The 14845-nt window shown below is 47.9% G+C and overlaps 1 protein-coding gene across 2 annotated transcripts in view; it reads right to left on the reverse strand.

Annotated features, from left to right (window-relative positions):
- Positions 1–3512: 3512 nt before the first annotated feature.
- LOC119437562 (organic cation transporter protein-like) overlaps positions 3513–14845 on the reverse strand; it is a 271629-nt gene continuing 260296 nt past the window's right edge. The window contains exons 10-11 of one of the 2 annotated variants that reach the window (XM_049660703.1): positions 8946–9085; positions 3513–3637 (exon numbers count right to left, since the gene is read on the reverse strand). In XM_049660703.1, coding sequence (XP_049516660.1) covers positions 3574–3637; positions 8946–9085 — 204 coding nt within the window. In that variant the 3' untranslated portion in view covers positions 3513–3573. The remainder of the gene's footprint in view (positions 3638–8945; positions 9086–14845) is intronic. The other variant, XM_049660704.1, reaches the window with a different exon arrangement.

Here is a 14845-nt window from a genome sequence, read left to right on the forward strand (position 1 = left end):
AATATTGGGTAGTGATCGGTTATCGCAGCTTGGACAACACCAAAGTCAGGGTTACTAAGAAGATTAGACAATATGTGGTCGATAAGCGTACCCTGTTTATTTGTGGGACAGCGAGTTGGAAGAGCAATTAGGTTTTCATATCCAAACCCGTTTAGGCAGCTAACATAATCATTACATAGCGAGTTGGATGTATCTAAAAGGTTAATATTAATATCACCCATGATAATAACATTCTTTTGCTCAAATGTTAATTTATGCAGCAAATCACTTAATGCTAAGCAATACGCGCTTACAGATGATGAAGGTGAACGATAGATGCAACCGACTATTAGGTTTTTCTTATCTTGTGAAAAAAATGAATCATGAAATTCGACCCAAACAGATTCGCAGTTCGCCACATAGAGTGTCAAGTCAAATCGCCTATGGAAACGCAACTCGGAGGATACAAAAATAGCAGCACCACCATGATTACTGTTATCACGGTGGCAATATTCAGAAGAGTACGAAGGGAAGCTGTACAAATTATTGTGAGATGCGCAGAGCCAGGTTTCACTAACACAAATAACACAGAAGTTATGACGGGTAGAAGATAAAAAATTTGTACTGCCATCCATTTTTTTTGCAGACTGCGCGCATTGAAATGGATTAGTGAACGACAGGGCAATGAAAAATAAGCCTCAAGTTCTTCAGGTAAAAAGTACGAAGCCATTGGATACAACTTAAAGACTGAAAATTAGAAGGCTTATGCAAGGTTAGGTAATAATAGATAGATCAGAAGCGATGCGAAATACCCGACTGTCGGGAGATTTCCGCACCTTGATCTGACAATTTTCGGTCCAGATGAACTGCCAACCTTTTTCCTTCTTTAAAGCAAGCGCCTTGGAAAACAGACGCTTATTGTCTGGCGATAGATGCTCATTGACGAATATCGCCCAAGGTAAATATACCTGGTAGCGAAGCTTCCATAGAAGCCCATACGTTCAAAACATGGTTGTTTACCGGCGGTTCATGGGGCTTAGCGCCATCTGTGTGAGGAGGGAACACTTCCGGCGGAAGAAAAAATAATTTGACGTCATATTGTCAAAAACAGAGGTGACGTCATTTTGTTCTCATAGCCGCGAAGTTTGTTTTTGGAGGCCTGCCATTAGAGCTGTATATTCAAATGCCCCGCCATTCGCCTTCATGGGCGTTCCGAGTTTTCAGCGCGAAAAGCGATGCCGGAAAAGATCAGCCGTACGGGTGTCGAAATCGCGTCGCTGCACAGAACATACTTTCTTTGGAGGCCGACGAACACTTTGGGCGTAGATTGCGTAGAGTGCTCGTCCTTTCGTCGGACGCCAAGCCCGTCGGCCAGCTCTGTTGCACGAAAACAACTAAAGTAAACAAGTATCTGACGGTCGCAACTCACTACTTTTGACTGCACAGGTTAAGAGACAATAAAACTACCCGCGTCACCTAATTCAGACAAACGTCGACATGCAACACAACACAACATGTGAGGGGGGCGTATTCTAACAGGTGAACTTTACTAGCGCGCCTTTCCACGCACTCCTAGAGTTGCATGGCATTGCAAGTGATAGCGGCGTCAACGCCCGCCGCTATCGATGGGCGCTCTCACGGTGGGCCCTGAAAAAAGGTATTATTGATAATGATCTAGTAAAATACAGTTGTATCTTTTCTCGCCATACATATATAAAAGGAATTAGGAATTTTATTTTCGTTGAATGAATCTAACTGCGTCTCGCTTTAATTTAAAAACGCTTTTTTTCTTTCCCAGTGTTTATTCCTCCAAACATAGTCGCGCTTCAATCGCTGCTCCCATAACCACCCTTGCTGATGTCGGTGACAGTTGGTTCTGAACCGCTTTTCGCCCGAAGCTTCGCGACCTATGTGGATCGACCTTGTATCGCCTGCGTGTTCTCTCCTGAAAACCCTACTCTCAGGGTATTCACTCGGGCCCTTCGCGCCTTCTTCATGAATTCAGTCTTTTTTGTTCGAGAGCAAAACCGCACGATTATATTCTTGTGACCAGACCTTGCTGGTACGCGATGCACTGTGTCGACATCAGTGGCTGAGACTGTACAGTTGATTTTGTTGCCGATGGCAGTCAGGATTGCGGTACAATCCTCTCCCTGGGTGTAGGGCACCCCCTTTATTTCCAAGTTATTTAATCTTGAGTATTGCTCAAGGTCAGCGACTTTCCCTTTGAAGGGCCTCGTTTTCTGCTTTGAGAGCGCGGTTTGCCGCAGACAGCTCAAGCTGTTGAGATCGGGCTGACTCGACTACATCGTTTAGAAGCTTTACGCTGTCGTCCATGCGACCAACTTCAGTTCTCATTCCACCGATGTCTAAGCCTGTGTCTTGAAGCCTAGTTTGTATACTAACAACAAGCCGGTCGACTAATTCGTTCAACCTATGCTTGAATATAGCTTCTAACTCGTCCATTCGCTTACAGAGTTCAGCATTTGTCGGCATTGCGAGGATGGCTAAATAGTTAACACAATGTGAGTACAGGAGCAGGGAAAAACGATAGCAGCAACAACAGTAGCAGCAGCAGTTGCAGGATTGACAAATTCTAAAAAAATATCAGAAATAGAAGCAACCAACCTGTGAAACCAAGGAAGTTTGCTTAGTTGCGTGCTGGCGAATGCAACTGCTGCTGCTACAGCAGTGATGCTCTCGCTGGGACGGCTTTTATGGCAGGAATCCGGGCTGCGTAGAACGCAGCTTGGGGGTGGCTTCAGTGGAGTGCGCGCCGAGACCAGCACGGTAGTCAGTGCCGCGCAAGCACGTGTAGGATGCACGGGTGAACAGCCAGGTAGTCACCACAGCTATCTGTGAAACCAAGGAAGTTTGCTTAGTTGTGTGCTTGCGAATGTAACTGCTGCTGTGTACGGCTACCGTAAGTCACCAGTGATAAATTGCCGACGCTAAATCAATATCCACTACTTTCAATTACTTATTCGTACAGTGGCGCTCTGTGTGGAACCGTCGACCCCACAATTTTCGACCGATTTGGTATTGTGCTTAGATACGCGGTGGAGACGACAGCGATATGGTCGCCGTTCCTGGCCGTCTTCTATTCTTCTATAGAATACCGGCTTAGAAGAAGCAGGTTCTCTTGGTTGATACCTTGTGACAGCCTTTTAGGGCGCATGATGGGCGCCTAATACCTCCAAGAAATTTTGCTGACATTTACAAACCAGCCTACCAAGCAACACGGCTAGCATAATACTGTAGGTGCACTCTTCGACCTATAGCTAAATTTGGTGTCGACAACCGAAGATACAAATTCCAAGAAGTCTGCCGAGATACAAAATGTCTTTGTTACTGGCTCTGCGGACGAGGGCTAGGCAGCATACTCGTCACAGGCATTCACGTTCCATTTTTTTCTCAGGGGTTTCTTCAAGATATAGGAAACTTTCAAAGGCAGTTGGGTTGCGCAACGCGGATATACTTTATTTTCCACTCTGCACTGCCACAACCTGTTGTGGTGACAATGTGACACATAATCGCCACCGCGCACAATGATGCCTCGTAGAGCGGACGTTGGCACAGCGCCTTTCGCAGTGTTCACGCAGCGGTACTTGTCAGCTTGTACTCCACCAGCGGCTTTGGTGTCTTGGGTAATTTCTTTCTGCAAGAGAAACAAGCAACGCTTTATTTCCTATTTTTTTCATGAATTAGACTCGCTTTGTTGATGTCGCTGATTGCAAAAAGAAAGACGATGTTCTAACTATGCTTGTCAAATAATATAAAATTGCCCAGCCTTCGAACTCGACAGCTTCCGTCTTGTTTCTACTTGCAAGCTGGCCTTCTCAACTGTGCCAAATCCAGCTATGATCGCAGGATCACACGATAACAGGTTCGACAAGACAGTCTGCATTGGCACGCAACAGACGCCTGATAATAAAACAATATGCCATCTGGAAAGTCTTCGTTGAAATAAAAGAATGAGGGCATATACAGGGGAACACGTACGAAACATTTCGAGATATTTTGTGATCCAATAGCCCAGCGTACTGTGGTTTCATTGAGAACGTCTGCTACAGAAAATGCAGTCTATATTAGGATGATATCTAGTTTCCATCTCTAGATGAACCGCTTACGTAATCTGATGTTATATGTTTCATAATTATATGTATTTTGGTCCAATCAGAAATAATGATTAAGCATTCACTGATGCAACGTATTATTGACACGCACATGTTTTTAACGAGTGCTGATTCATAGACGAGTTGATAATTCATAATGGGCTGGGAGGCGCTAAAAGGCGCGGACATTGAGACACCCACACATCAGTTCCCGCAAAGAGAATGTACGCGAGAAAGGATAGAAACAAAAGCCATGAACGGTGACGGCTTCATGTACGTCAGTACATAGTCTGTTTTTTTTTATCGCAACAACTCAGCAGTAACACGAGCACTGAGCGTCACGTGGCCTTGTAAGCATGTGCAGCGCTCAGCGATTGAAGCGCGATCTCGGACAACATGGCGGCAGGAACTTTTTTGCGCCACCGGTAGGCGCTGATCACACTGAGATGATGCATTCTTGTGTCAAATGAAAGCGAAAAGCTTTCTGATGCAACTGCATTGGGCCCCCTCAGCGATCACCCAGCTCTCACCAGTGGTGCAACAAGCGGCGGCCGCCATGCTGTCCGATATCGCGTTTCAATCGCTGAGCACTGTACGCTCTTGCAATTTTTCAATAATACCGTGCGAGCGTCGACCACACGGCGGGTCAGCGCACTTGTAGCGGCGAGGGGAGGCGGGGTCGGCAACTCTATGCGAGCACGCACAAGGTGATTTCTAGTTCGAATGTATTCTGGTACGATCTTTGCTTCAGGATTGCCCCTCGCCGCTAAACGACCACTGACACGCAGCGCGGTCTATTGTTAACAATTGCAAGGGTGTGCCCTTGAAAATGTTTATTGTCGCGCCAGCGTCGATGCTATGCGCAAGCGCACAAAGTACTCTTCAGTGCGAGCGTCGTCGGTTGTGCTTTTTCACGTTTTGCCGCTAACCGTTCTCACGCGAACCATAACTTTTCTCACTCTTTCGTTTCAGTGGAAGACCGGTCAGGCGGGCGCGCTGTATGAGATTACGTCACCTGTGTTCTGTCACAATTGCTTTATCTAAAGAGGCCATTTAGTCGGATAGTGCTCGCTCCACGAACACTGGTGTATTATAGAATCGACATGAGCGCCATCAACGGCTGTGTAACCTGCGATGAGACAAATGTATAAATGGTGGACGGGCTCCCACCTGGCCATGCATTCAACGACCGCTGACCGTGCTAGTCACCTCGCTGTCGCCAAGTGAAGCCTCGCGTTCTCCGCTCAAGTTCGTTAAGATTTCGAGTCTTTCATTTGCTTTTTCTGCTATAGCGCTTCTAGCTCAGCGCCCATCATTCTCCTTTCTAATTTTCTCTTCTTCATTCAAAGTATAAATTGCTCAGCAAAAAATTTCAGATTGGATTCTTTTAATTATTTTGTTTTAAAGCACGTGCACAAATGAAGAGAGGTAAACAAGGAAAGAAGGCGGCTGGTAGCTGCCACGGAAAAGGGCACAACACCTGTCTGCTACGCCGAGAAGTAGCGTCCTATCGCGTGTGACGTCAGCTGGGGAACTTAGCATGTCGATGGACCTGTCCGGCTCGACTTTTTAACACCGCGTGAGTCTGCAAGTTTGCGTAAGTGTACGGTATATGCGGTGAAGGGGTGGCGCAAAATGGAGCGGTTGTTGCGCTTTCTTTTTCCCACGGGGCAATTCCTATTTGCGCAGCTCTCACTTGGATGCATAGTCATTTCAGCCACAAATTTCCCCACAATAATTACTGAATGGAATTGCGATCGCCCGGACGCCATGGGAATGATGGTACTAGGTGTACAGCAGGGAGGGCCCGTGACTGATGCTTCCCTTCTAGACGTAGCCAGGTGGCGCCACTTCAGCAGGTAAAAAGTAAGAGACGTTTTGAGCATTGGTGGAAACAAAGCAGCGAAGAGATTGATACGAGCGGATCTGTTACAGACATAGGTAGCGGGACAAGGTAGACAAGTTTTAAGGGAGCGAACAAAGATTAAAGAGATCTATAAAAAATGCTACAATGAAAAGCATCTATAGCATACCCGAGTAACTCAAACAGGCTAGGTGACTACTCGTTACCGCCCCTGTTTCAAAGGGGATTCCAATAAAATACTACATCTCCTGGCGTCTTACGACGGCCGCCCGGTGCCTACTGACTGCTTCTGATAAAAAAATATCGTAATAAAAAATATCGTAATAAAAAAAGTAAAACCAGAATCGACATAGTTTAACATTGATTGCGGTTTTACGTCACGGGCTCTATAGGCAAAACACGTAACCTGATCTCAGTTCCCTTCCAGCCGTGCAATGGGTAGGAATGGGAGGACTGCAGAAGAACAGCGCGCCTACGAAGAACACCGTCGTGAACCGAAGCGGGAATGTGCACGGCGACGGCGGGCGGCACACAATACGGACGAAGATCGTGCCGCAAGCGCCAAGCGCATGCACCCTTGGCTGGATCACCCCTACGGACTCCACTCCCATCGTAATTGTAGGTGATTTCAATATAGACGTGGCTCAGCCAGACGTAAAGTGGTTCGTGGTGTTTCTCTTAGAAAGGTTCGGCATTCAATGTTACACAAACATCAGTTTGCCCACGATGCGTCATCGGTAGTGCATAGACCTCAATACAGCTCTGCTGGTCATCCACCTTCACAGAGTGGAATGCCACTGAATTTTTTTATTTCTTCTTTTACAGCGTAAGCTGTCACGGGCTCAATACAGTATCCGTTTCGGTTGGTGATGTTGTCCGCCGCCGCCGGTGTCCATCGCAGCTATCGCCAGGAATGAGACGAAAAAGTTCCCGCCGGGATCGAACTGCGCGGGAGTCAGCCATTGCGTGGCGCCAGCGGAAATATGCCCTCTAAAGGCGTCCTAGCACGCGAGGAGCCATACGATATGAGATGCGTGCCGCGTAGCGTCAATGCTTTCACCATTTGCACTGCAGTTGCATATTATTGCACCAGGTGGCACGCCGTGTAGCAGTTGCATCGTATCGTGCCACTTCCCACGCGACGTGAGATGCGCGCCGCGTAGCATTGATACGCGCAAACGTTGCATTGCCGTTGCGTTGTATTCCACCAGGTGTCGCGACATGCTGCAGTTAGCAGTTGTGTCGTATCGGGCCACGTGTTAAGGGGTGTGACGTGTGTGCGGCGTACTCTCGATGCCTGTGTTTGCTCTTCGGTACACGATATGGCGCCTCCCCACTAGGTACGAACCGCTGCTGAAGAAGCGAATCGTAGAGCTACGCACGCGGCTGCAACCAGGCAACCTCGGGCTCAACAGACCGCTGTGCGGAGAGCAGCACAAGCTGCAGCATGCCGCCTACGCCGGACAGACAGACAGTTCAGTTCATTCTTGTGAAAACGACGCAGAGACTTCGCCGCGAAGACCCTCTAGTGCGCGCTGCCGAAAATGCGGCCCGACAGCTTCGCCGCGCAGACCCCCAAGTACTTGCATTTACCGTCTTCAACCAGTTTACGACGTTCTCCTATGAAGCCGCTCTTCCAGCTTACGTTGTGACTGGGCTGCGTTTGCCACGCAGGCCTTTGACCTTCTTTATTCAACTATATCGGCACTCCAGGCGAATTTTCGCCATCCTCGTCGTCATCACTGTGATGTTCCCAATAAACTCCAAGTGCGATGAGGTCGCGCCCCGTGCGCCGTATGCTGCGTGTGCGAGAGAAAGCGTGCGAGGGTCAGGTGAGAAGGATGGTGGCTTGCTGTGCACCGTCTTCGCGCGCTCCAAATGTTGGAGGCCACGTGATCAAGCGCGCGCTAGGGTAGGAGAGCGCAATTCTTATATTCTACCTCTACCGTGGCTACGCATGGCCATTCGCGTGGCTGAGTGCATACGCGGTCGGCGCGCCGTGTCTTGGAGGTAATCTGCTGCGGGCTCAAAGGATAAAGGCGAGCCGAGGTGGCTGTTGGCTTCCTGCGCGCCTTGTGTTGGAAGTCGCGTTTTCTCAAGTTTCGGAGGCGCCGTGAAGGGAGAGGCAGCACGAAGCGTTCACTTCCCCGCTGCCGGCGCTCTTCCAGCGCTGTGATAGCGAGTATTCGCGGCCATCGAGTGAGATCTGTTCATGCTTGCCCGTGAGTGCGTGACATCATGCTTGTTAACTTAATTTAGTAAGCGAATGTTTACTGCACTTTATACGGCCGATAAGCTTCAACCCTTATATCATGTAGCTGTCCAATACGTTTCTATTGCTGTCAATGCTTTGCCTTTCGGGCGAAACTGCGACTTTTTCTCTGGAGCTGTTCCTTTCCACAAAGTTAATTTTCAGTGTAATAGCAAATATTCTCTAATTAGGCATGCTATCCTTTCCTGATGAATTAGAAATGTTTTGGCTTTTGTTACTTATCTAGGAAACTACCTACAAAAGTAGAACGTAGTGAACGAATAAGTAAATACACGGGTACCTGCGTGGAACTGGCCACACTACGTACACACATGCACACCAACGAAACTAAAAAATAGAGCACTCAGAATACCATGCGAAGTGCAAGTGCGCTTCTTAGAAGCGAATATACAGGCGAAAGTCTAATGATCTGTGTATTTTCATTAAAGCAGTTAGCAACATTGCACAACTAAGAACGTTCTGCATTTTTCTGTTTTCCTTTTCATGACACGTATAACATTATATGGTAAGAAACTTTTGTATTCCACATTGTTTTTTTCTTTATTCTTTTGACACTGCTTTGTTGTTCACTACGCACCATATATTGTACCACTCCCCTCTATAACGCGTATTGCCCTGAGAGTATGACAAATGAATAAAAATATATGCAATAAATGTTCGGAGTGGTGAACCTTTTGTCAACGTATCCTCGTGTTATAGAACACAACCAGCATACCTGTCTAGGCTCTCTGCCTCGTGGAAGGTGTCAGGCAGTGGCTTGTTCAGTGTTTCAGGCAAGAGGAGACTGATTCCAGCCGAGATCAGCAGAAACAGCGCCGGGAACACGAACTGAACGGCCGGATCTGTGACTTCAGCCTGCGCGTATCCGCCGTTGAGACGAGCGAGCAGCGAATGATAGAATGAAGCAAATGCCAACCTTCTCATAGCAGTACTATATTCATAATGTATTAGCACTTGTTGCCGCAATGCCATCAAGGAGAAAACAATAAGAACAAAACAAATTGTCATATTCTGCTACTGGCTATCGGCAAGCTACCGAAACGACTGCACGCAGAAACAACGGCAATTCTTGTTTTTGTTGGCGTGAGTGCCATTTGAAAGCCACTACCAATGCAACGTTCTTAATCTGTCAGTTCTTGTAGCATATACATTTCACCTTCACAGCTAACCCCACTACAGCCATTGTCGTAGGTACAATACATATATATTTTACGCACACAGACAGCGACAGGTTTTAGTTTTACAGCGGAGCTTTAAAGTCGAGCGTGGTGCATGCGCAGCGATGTTCGCAACATAGCCAAGTCGGGAAAGGGGCAACTGTATAGCGAGAGGGAAGAGTGTGGCGAGGGGGAGGAGGGAGGTAAGTGGAGAGAAGGACCGGCGGCACAGGTGGCAGGGCGGAGTTGAGCGGAAGCGGAGCGAATGCACAGCCGCGCAGAGCGCACGTGGTATGACGTTAGTAATGATGTCAGCGCTCCCTGGTAACAGGCGCGCTCTCACATCTGCGGGCCTCTTTCTCGCCCTGGACTTACTCGACGTAGCGCAATGGCGAAGCCTAACGCTAGAACATCACTAAACCTTGAACTCCATCAAACCTTGCTTAGCTTTGATCCTGCTTAGCTAAAGCACGCTTTCTTCGCTTAGCTTTGCACAACTTTGATGAGGCTTCCCCTCAGCTCCGCTGGTCATTAGCGTTTGCGATAGCAAAAGCCATGCGTAATTTTTTACAGCCATGTCACATCTACCATTCGTTGCTCAATCAACAACTCATTATTACTTGATTGACGCTGTTTGACCGTAGGTAGCCCATGCACCTACATATCGTCATCATTAGTAGGCGTGGCGCTGAATGGCGAAGCAACTGTGCAGACCACTAGCACTGCCTTGCCCCGAGAACAGCCGGCGAGTGCCACTTATAGAAGGCCACGGATGCAGTGCCGATGCCCCGAAGCCTCGAGTTGTGTACTCGCAGCGCGCTGCTACGGAACCGAGTAGGTGCGACAGGACGCTGAACGACATTCAAGGAACAAGGGGGCGATGGCCCGGCTCCTTGTTTGCTTTGCTTTATTTGTCTTCCAAGAAAGAAGGAGCGGTCACAAAAAGCTACTGCAATGAGTAGCTTGACGGGGTGACAGCCCCTTAGAATGACAGCAACGGACAGTGCGTAGGACAAATATAAGAAATGAATAAGATCGGAGAAAATGAAAAAAAAAACAATATATACACAGGAATAATTATACATGTTGGTAGAAGATTGTCAAACATTAGGATAACAGGAACCTGATGTAAACAGTTTGAGCTACATTAAACAAATTATGAAATAAGGCAACATAGAGAAAAAGCGGGAACATTGGAAGGATTGGTGCAAATACACAGTCGAATGAAATCAAGTAATCTTATAGAAAATTTACAAGAACAAGTCACGAAGCTCTTGTCATGTTATGTTCGCAATTTCAACACCATTTTGTTGTTGTAACCGGTTCAACAGTGAAGGTAGCTGGTATCGGAACATCCGTTTACCATAGTTAGTACGATTTCGTGCTACCTCCCACTGTTCCGGATTACGTGTGTTATATGCAACTGCATTAATCTTAAGATTGGCTATGTTTTGCAAAGCGTTGTCCTGTTTTCTTGTACATAATTTGTAGTGGCGGAAAAGCCTGTATATATTCGTAAGTGATGGAACCTTTATTATGCGTAGTTTCGCAAACAATTCAGCTGTATGGGACAAGTAGGGCATCTTACAAGTTAATCTATAATTCACTTTTGCAGTAAAACAATTTCGTAATATTAGCATTTGTGGTTGTGCCCCACACAAGAGCACCATGGTTCAGAGTGGAAGAGAATAGCGCGTTATAAAAAAAGTAGATTTGTGTTAACCGGAAACACTGCACAATTTCGCTGCAGGAATCCAATAGTACGTGAAAGTTTTTTAACCAGGAAATCAACGTGTGCATCCACGACATGGTGGCAGAAAAATAGACGCCTAGAGTTTTAAAGGACTGAACGTATTCAAGCGATATACCAATTAATAAATAGCGGATGCATGGGGCACATCTTATGACGCGGATGAACATCAAAGCTTTCGTTTTTTGCGACATTTAAACCCAGATGGTTTTGTGGGAACCATTCCTGAATTGATTCAGGAGCCGTGTTTGCATGATTTACTAATCAACAGATGAGCGACCAGAGAAGAAAATGCTCTGGTCGTAACGTACTTTACCGTCTCATCAACGCTGACGATGTCGTTGATGTATAAAAGCATAAAAATGGGCCCATGATGCTGCCTTGAGGTACACCTAAATTAATTTGTCTTGAGGAAGATGTTGTCCGTTAATTTCTACATATTGTGAGCGGTGTCGTAGGTACGGTGATATTAAGGAGTGTGCGTTACCCTAATACCATAGTGATTAAGCTTTTGGAGAAGAATGTGATGACTAAGGCTATCAAAAGCCTTTGTGAAGTCTAAAAACACACCTAAAACTAGGTTGTGATTTTCTAAGTTTTCAAGTATGTACTCTTTTGTGCAAGAAGTGCTAGTTCAGTTGATTATTTTTTGGAAACCATATTGTACTGGGTTACTTCGGGTTCTTCGCCTTATTAGAACTGATATGCACTTTTAGAAAGATATCATTCTGCCGCTACTATTTCAGCTTCATTAGTCGAACACGTCCGCATGTGTCCCAAGTGAGAACTTAAGCGGCCCGTAATTATAGCACTGTTTCCCAGGAAATTAGTGCTCGCGTGTAAGATGCTTTGCGTACTTAGGTTACACTTGATGCGCGAGTGATCATTTCTGTAGCGTAACAGCCTCAAGTCAGCATTGGGATTATAAATGTATGTAGTACCTACAGGTCACATTTCTATCACCTGTAACCAATACGTGCTTGCTGAACGCGATGCGAAGCACGTGATCGGTCTTACTTGGAAAACGCATTATCGCACAGCCAAAACAAGTGTCGAGCTTTAGCTTTAGGAAGAGGATCTATTGGCTGGTTTACATTTATTACAAGTGGTGTTATTAGCCTGGCAGTCTGGGCTAGCGATCGCTCCGCTCGTTCAACTCTTTCACCGTTCAGGAACCACATGGATATGAATTCAGTGTCACGTATATATGCGAGCAGAAGGCGTGATACCGTCTTCAGGGGAAAAACATTTGTTGCGCACGCGTTTGTAAATACTCTTGTTTGTAGGTTGGCAAGTACAGTCTTCCTCTCGGCACTGAAGCGCCGGCAAGACTAAGCAATATTCCATGTCGCCATCTCCTGACGTTCTGTGCATGGTTGTGGAGGTACCGCACCCAAGCTGCAGTCCAAGCCGATCTTGTTCTTACTTCGTAAATTAGAGTGGCTTTCGGTAGGTTCAGCTCCTTCACTGCACCCGGCTCACTCATTTTATTGTACACGAGCTTACGCGCGCAAGGCTTACATGGTTCGGCTGGAAACAAAGAAACATGGGGACCCTTCCGCTCATATTGGTCTCAAGATTCGCGCGGGAGCTGCCGGGAATCGGTCCAGAGATTGCTTGAGCATTTATTTTATTCAATAATGTTTCATCGCCTTTAAAATGACGACCAGCAGTTAATGATAATGTCGCCATTGATTCAGGTTAAACATACAAAGTTCTTAGCAAGGGCAGCTATTAGGCTGTACTTGGTCATGCTACCGAAAGTGTATTAAGTGGAAACGACATTACCTGGTGTGTCGCGCTACGTTCCGTCGTTTTGTCTTTTGCCCTTTATTTGCCAGAAACTGCGTTTCCTTCTCGTTATGCTGGCGTGGAGCTCTGCAGTAACTACGCCCCAGTGCGTTGACTGTCTGCTGGTGAGCATATGAGAGCTTGTGACGGACATGCAGTGCCTCCCTCCCGAAAATTCCTCAATATGGCGTCTTCGGCATGAAGCGAAATAGATGATGATGATGAAAATGTATTTATTGTAGGATGGCTCGAAGACCTATTATGTGGAATAGGAAGGGGAGAGGGAAGGCGAAATTAGAGCCGTCCTAGAAGCTGCGTGTCCTTGGCGAAAACCAAGAGCGAGTCCAGAATGACCCTGTCGGAATCCGCCAATCCAGTTGCCGGCCTAATCCACTCCTCGTAGAACGACACTTGCACCGCCCTCAGGTGGTGGTCCCGCTTCTTAGCGTAGCGCTGACACTCCCAAAACAAATGGGCTGCGGATGGTCGCGTGGCCACGCCGCAGTCAGGACACTGTGCGGCTCCTGGGGTGCTTCTTCGTCCTCCGAGGCTGTCGAGGGGCCAGGTCCTGCGACGGAAGGGGGCCAGGAAAAGGGAAAGGAGGACGTCTCTCCCTGCGTGTCCGGTACTGCCGCCACGGCTCTAGCACGTCCGGTGTAAGGACGATGCCGGAACGGAGCCTATGCAGCAGCACCTGCCCCGACCTGGGAAGACCCACGGGAAGTGGGTTTGGGTCTGGCGGGACACTCGCACGGAGTTTCCTCTTGCGTCGGTTGGCTGCTACTCTCAGAGCTCTGTCTGGGTCATACGTGGTCCTTTTGTCGTGCTAGTTGTGCTGGCGCTGAGGGTCTCTGAAGGATCCCGGGAGATGACGCGGTTGGAAAGAAGGCGCGCGCCGCCTCATGGGCTCTCTCATTTCCCTCGATGCACTGGTGACCAGGGATCCAATGAAGTGTTGCAGTGACTCCGCAGACCTCTGCACGCCTGAAGGCCTGCTTGACCAATATAACTTCTGATGAGGCTGTGTGGCGAGACTTGCAAGCATGCAGCGCATATTGGAAGTCTGTGTATATATGGATGTGTTTGCATGCGCGTTGCTTGAGACCTGGTCTACTGCCCAGCCTATCGCCCGGAGTTCAAGTTCAGTTGGGTCGTCGGCATCAGCAGTTATGAACGTAGAATGTGTCGCACAAGAACCGACTACGTGGTAGGCGACTGCTCCTCACTGGTGCGTGGGTCGAAAGCTGCGTCAGTGTACACTTGTTCTTGGCTTGGTGGAGCATCTGCCAGACTCTGCGCATGACGCGCAGCAAATGCTGCTCGACGGTGCGCATGTTGTGCGCCCATGTTTCGGGGCGTTGTGTTGTGTAGTGTCGCCGACAGCAATGTCATCCCAAGGTGGAATTTCCGATGGCAGTTGGGGTAAAGTTGATATGTCCTTTCCCATGTAGGCCAGTAGTGCCCTGCCTTGTCTGGTGTGCTTCAGGCGCTCCTCGTGGCCTGCCTTCGATGCTTCGATGGTTGCGCGGAGGGTAGGCAACTTCGCATATCGATGCAGCTCCTCGACACGTGTGTGCTTCGAGAGCCCTGTGATGATGCGAAAAGCGCTGCTTGTGGAGTACCTCTAGCTTTGTCCAGTGCCGAGCAAGCAGGTCATAACAGCGTGCTCCGTAAATCGCTCGGGATGTCAGCAGAGCACTCACAAGTTTTCGGCATACGTCGGTACCAGCACCACCCATGCGGAAGCAGATCCGTTTTATGAGGTGCATAGTCTTGTGCCACGTCCTGCGAAGGTCAGCGAGCCACGCATCCGCTGTGGCCTGTGTGGTCAATAGGTATCCCGAGAAACGCGCACTGTTTTTCCGATCGCTGCGTGTTCGCCTCGAGAGTGAGGGCAGCTTCATCTTGCGCTGAGCC

This window comes from Dermacentor silvarum, chromosome 1, assembly GCF_013339745.2.
Source record: "Dermacentor silvarum isolate Dsil-2018 chromosome 1, BIME_Dsil_1.4, whole genome shotgun sequence".
Classification (NCBI taxonomy): Eukaryota; Metazoa; Arthropoda; class Arachnida; order Ixodida; family Ixodidae; genus Dermacentor; species Dermacentor silvarum.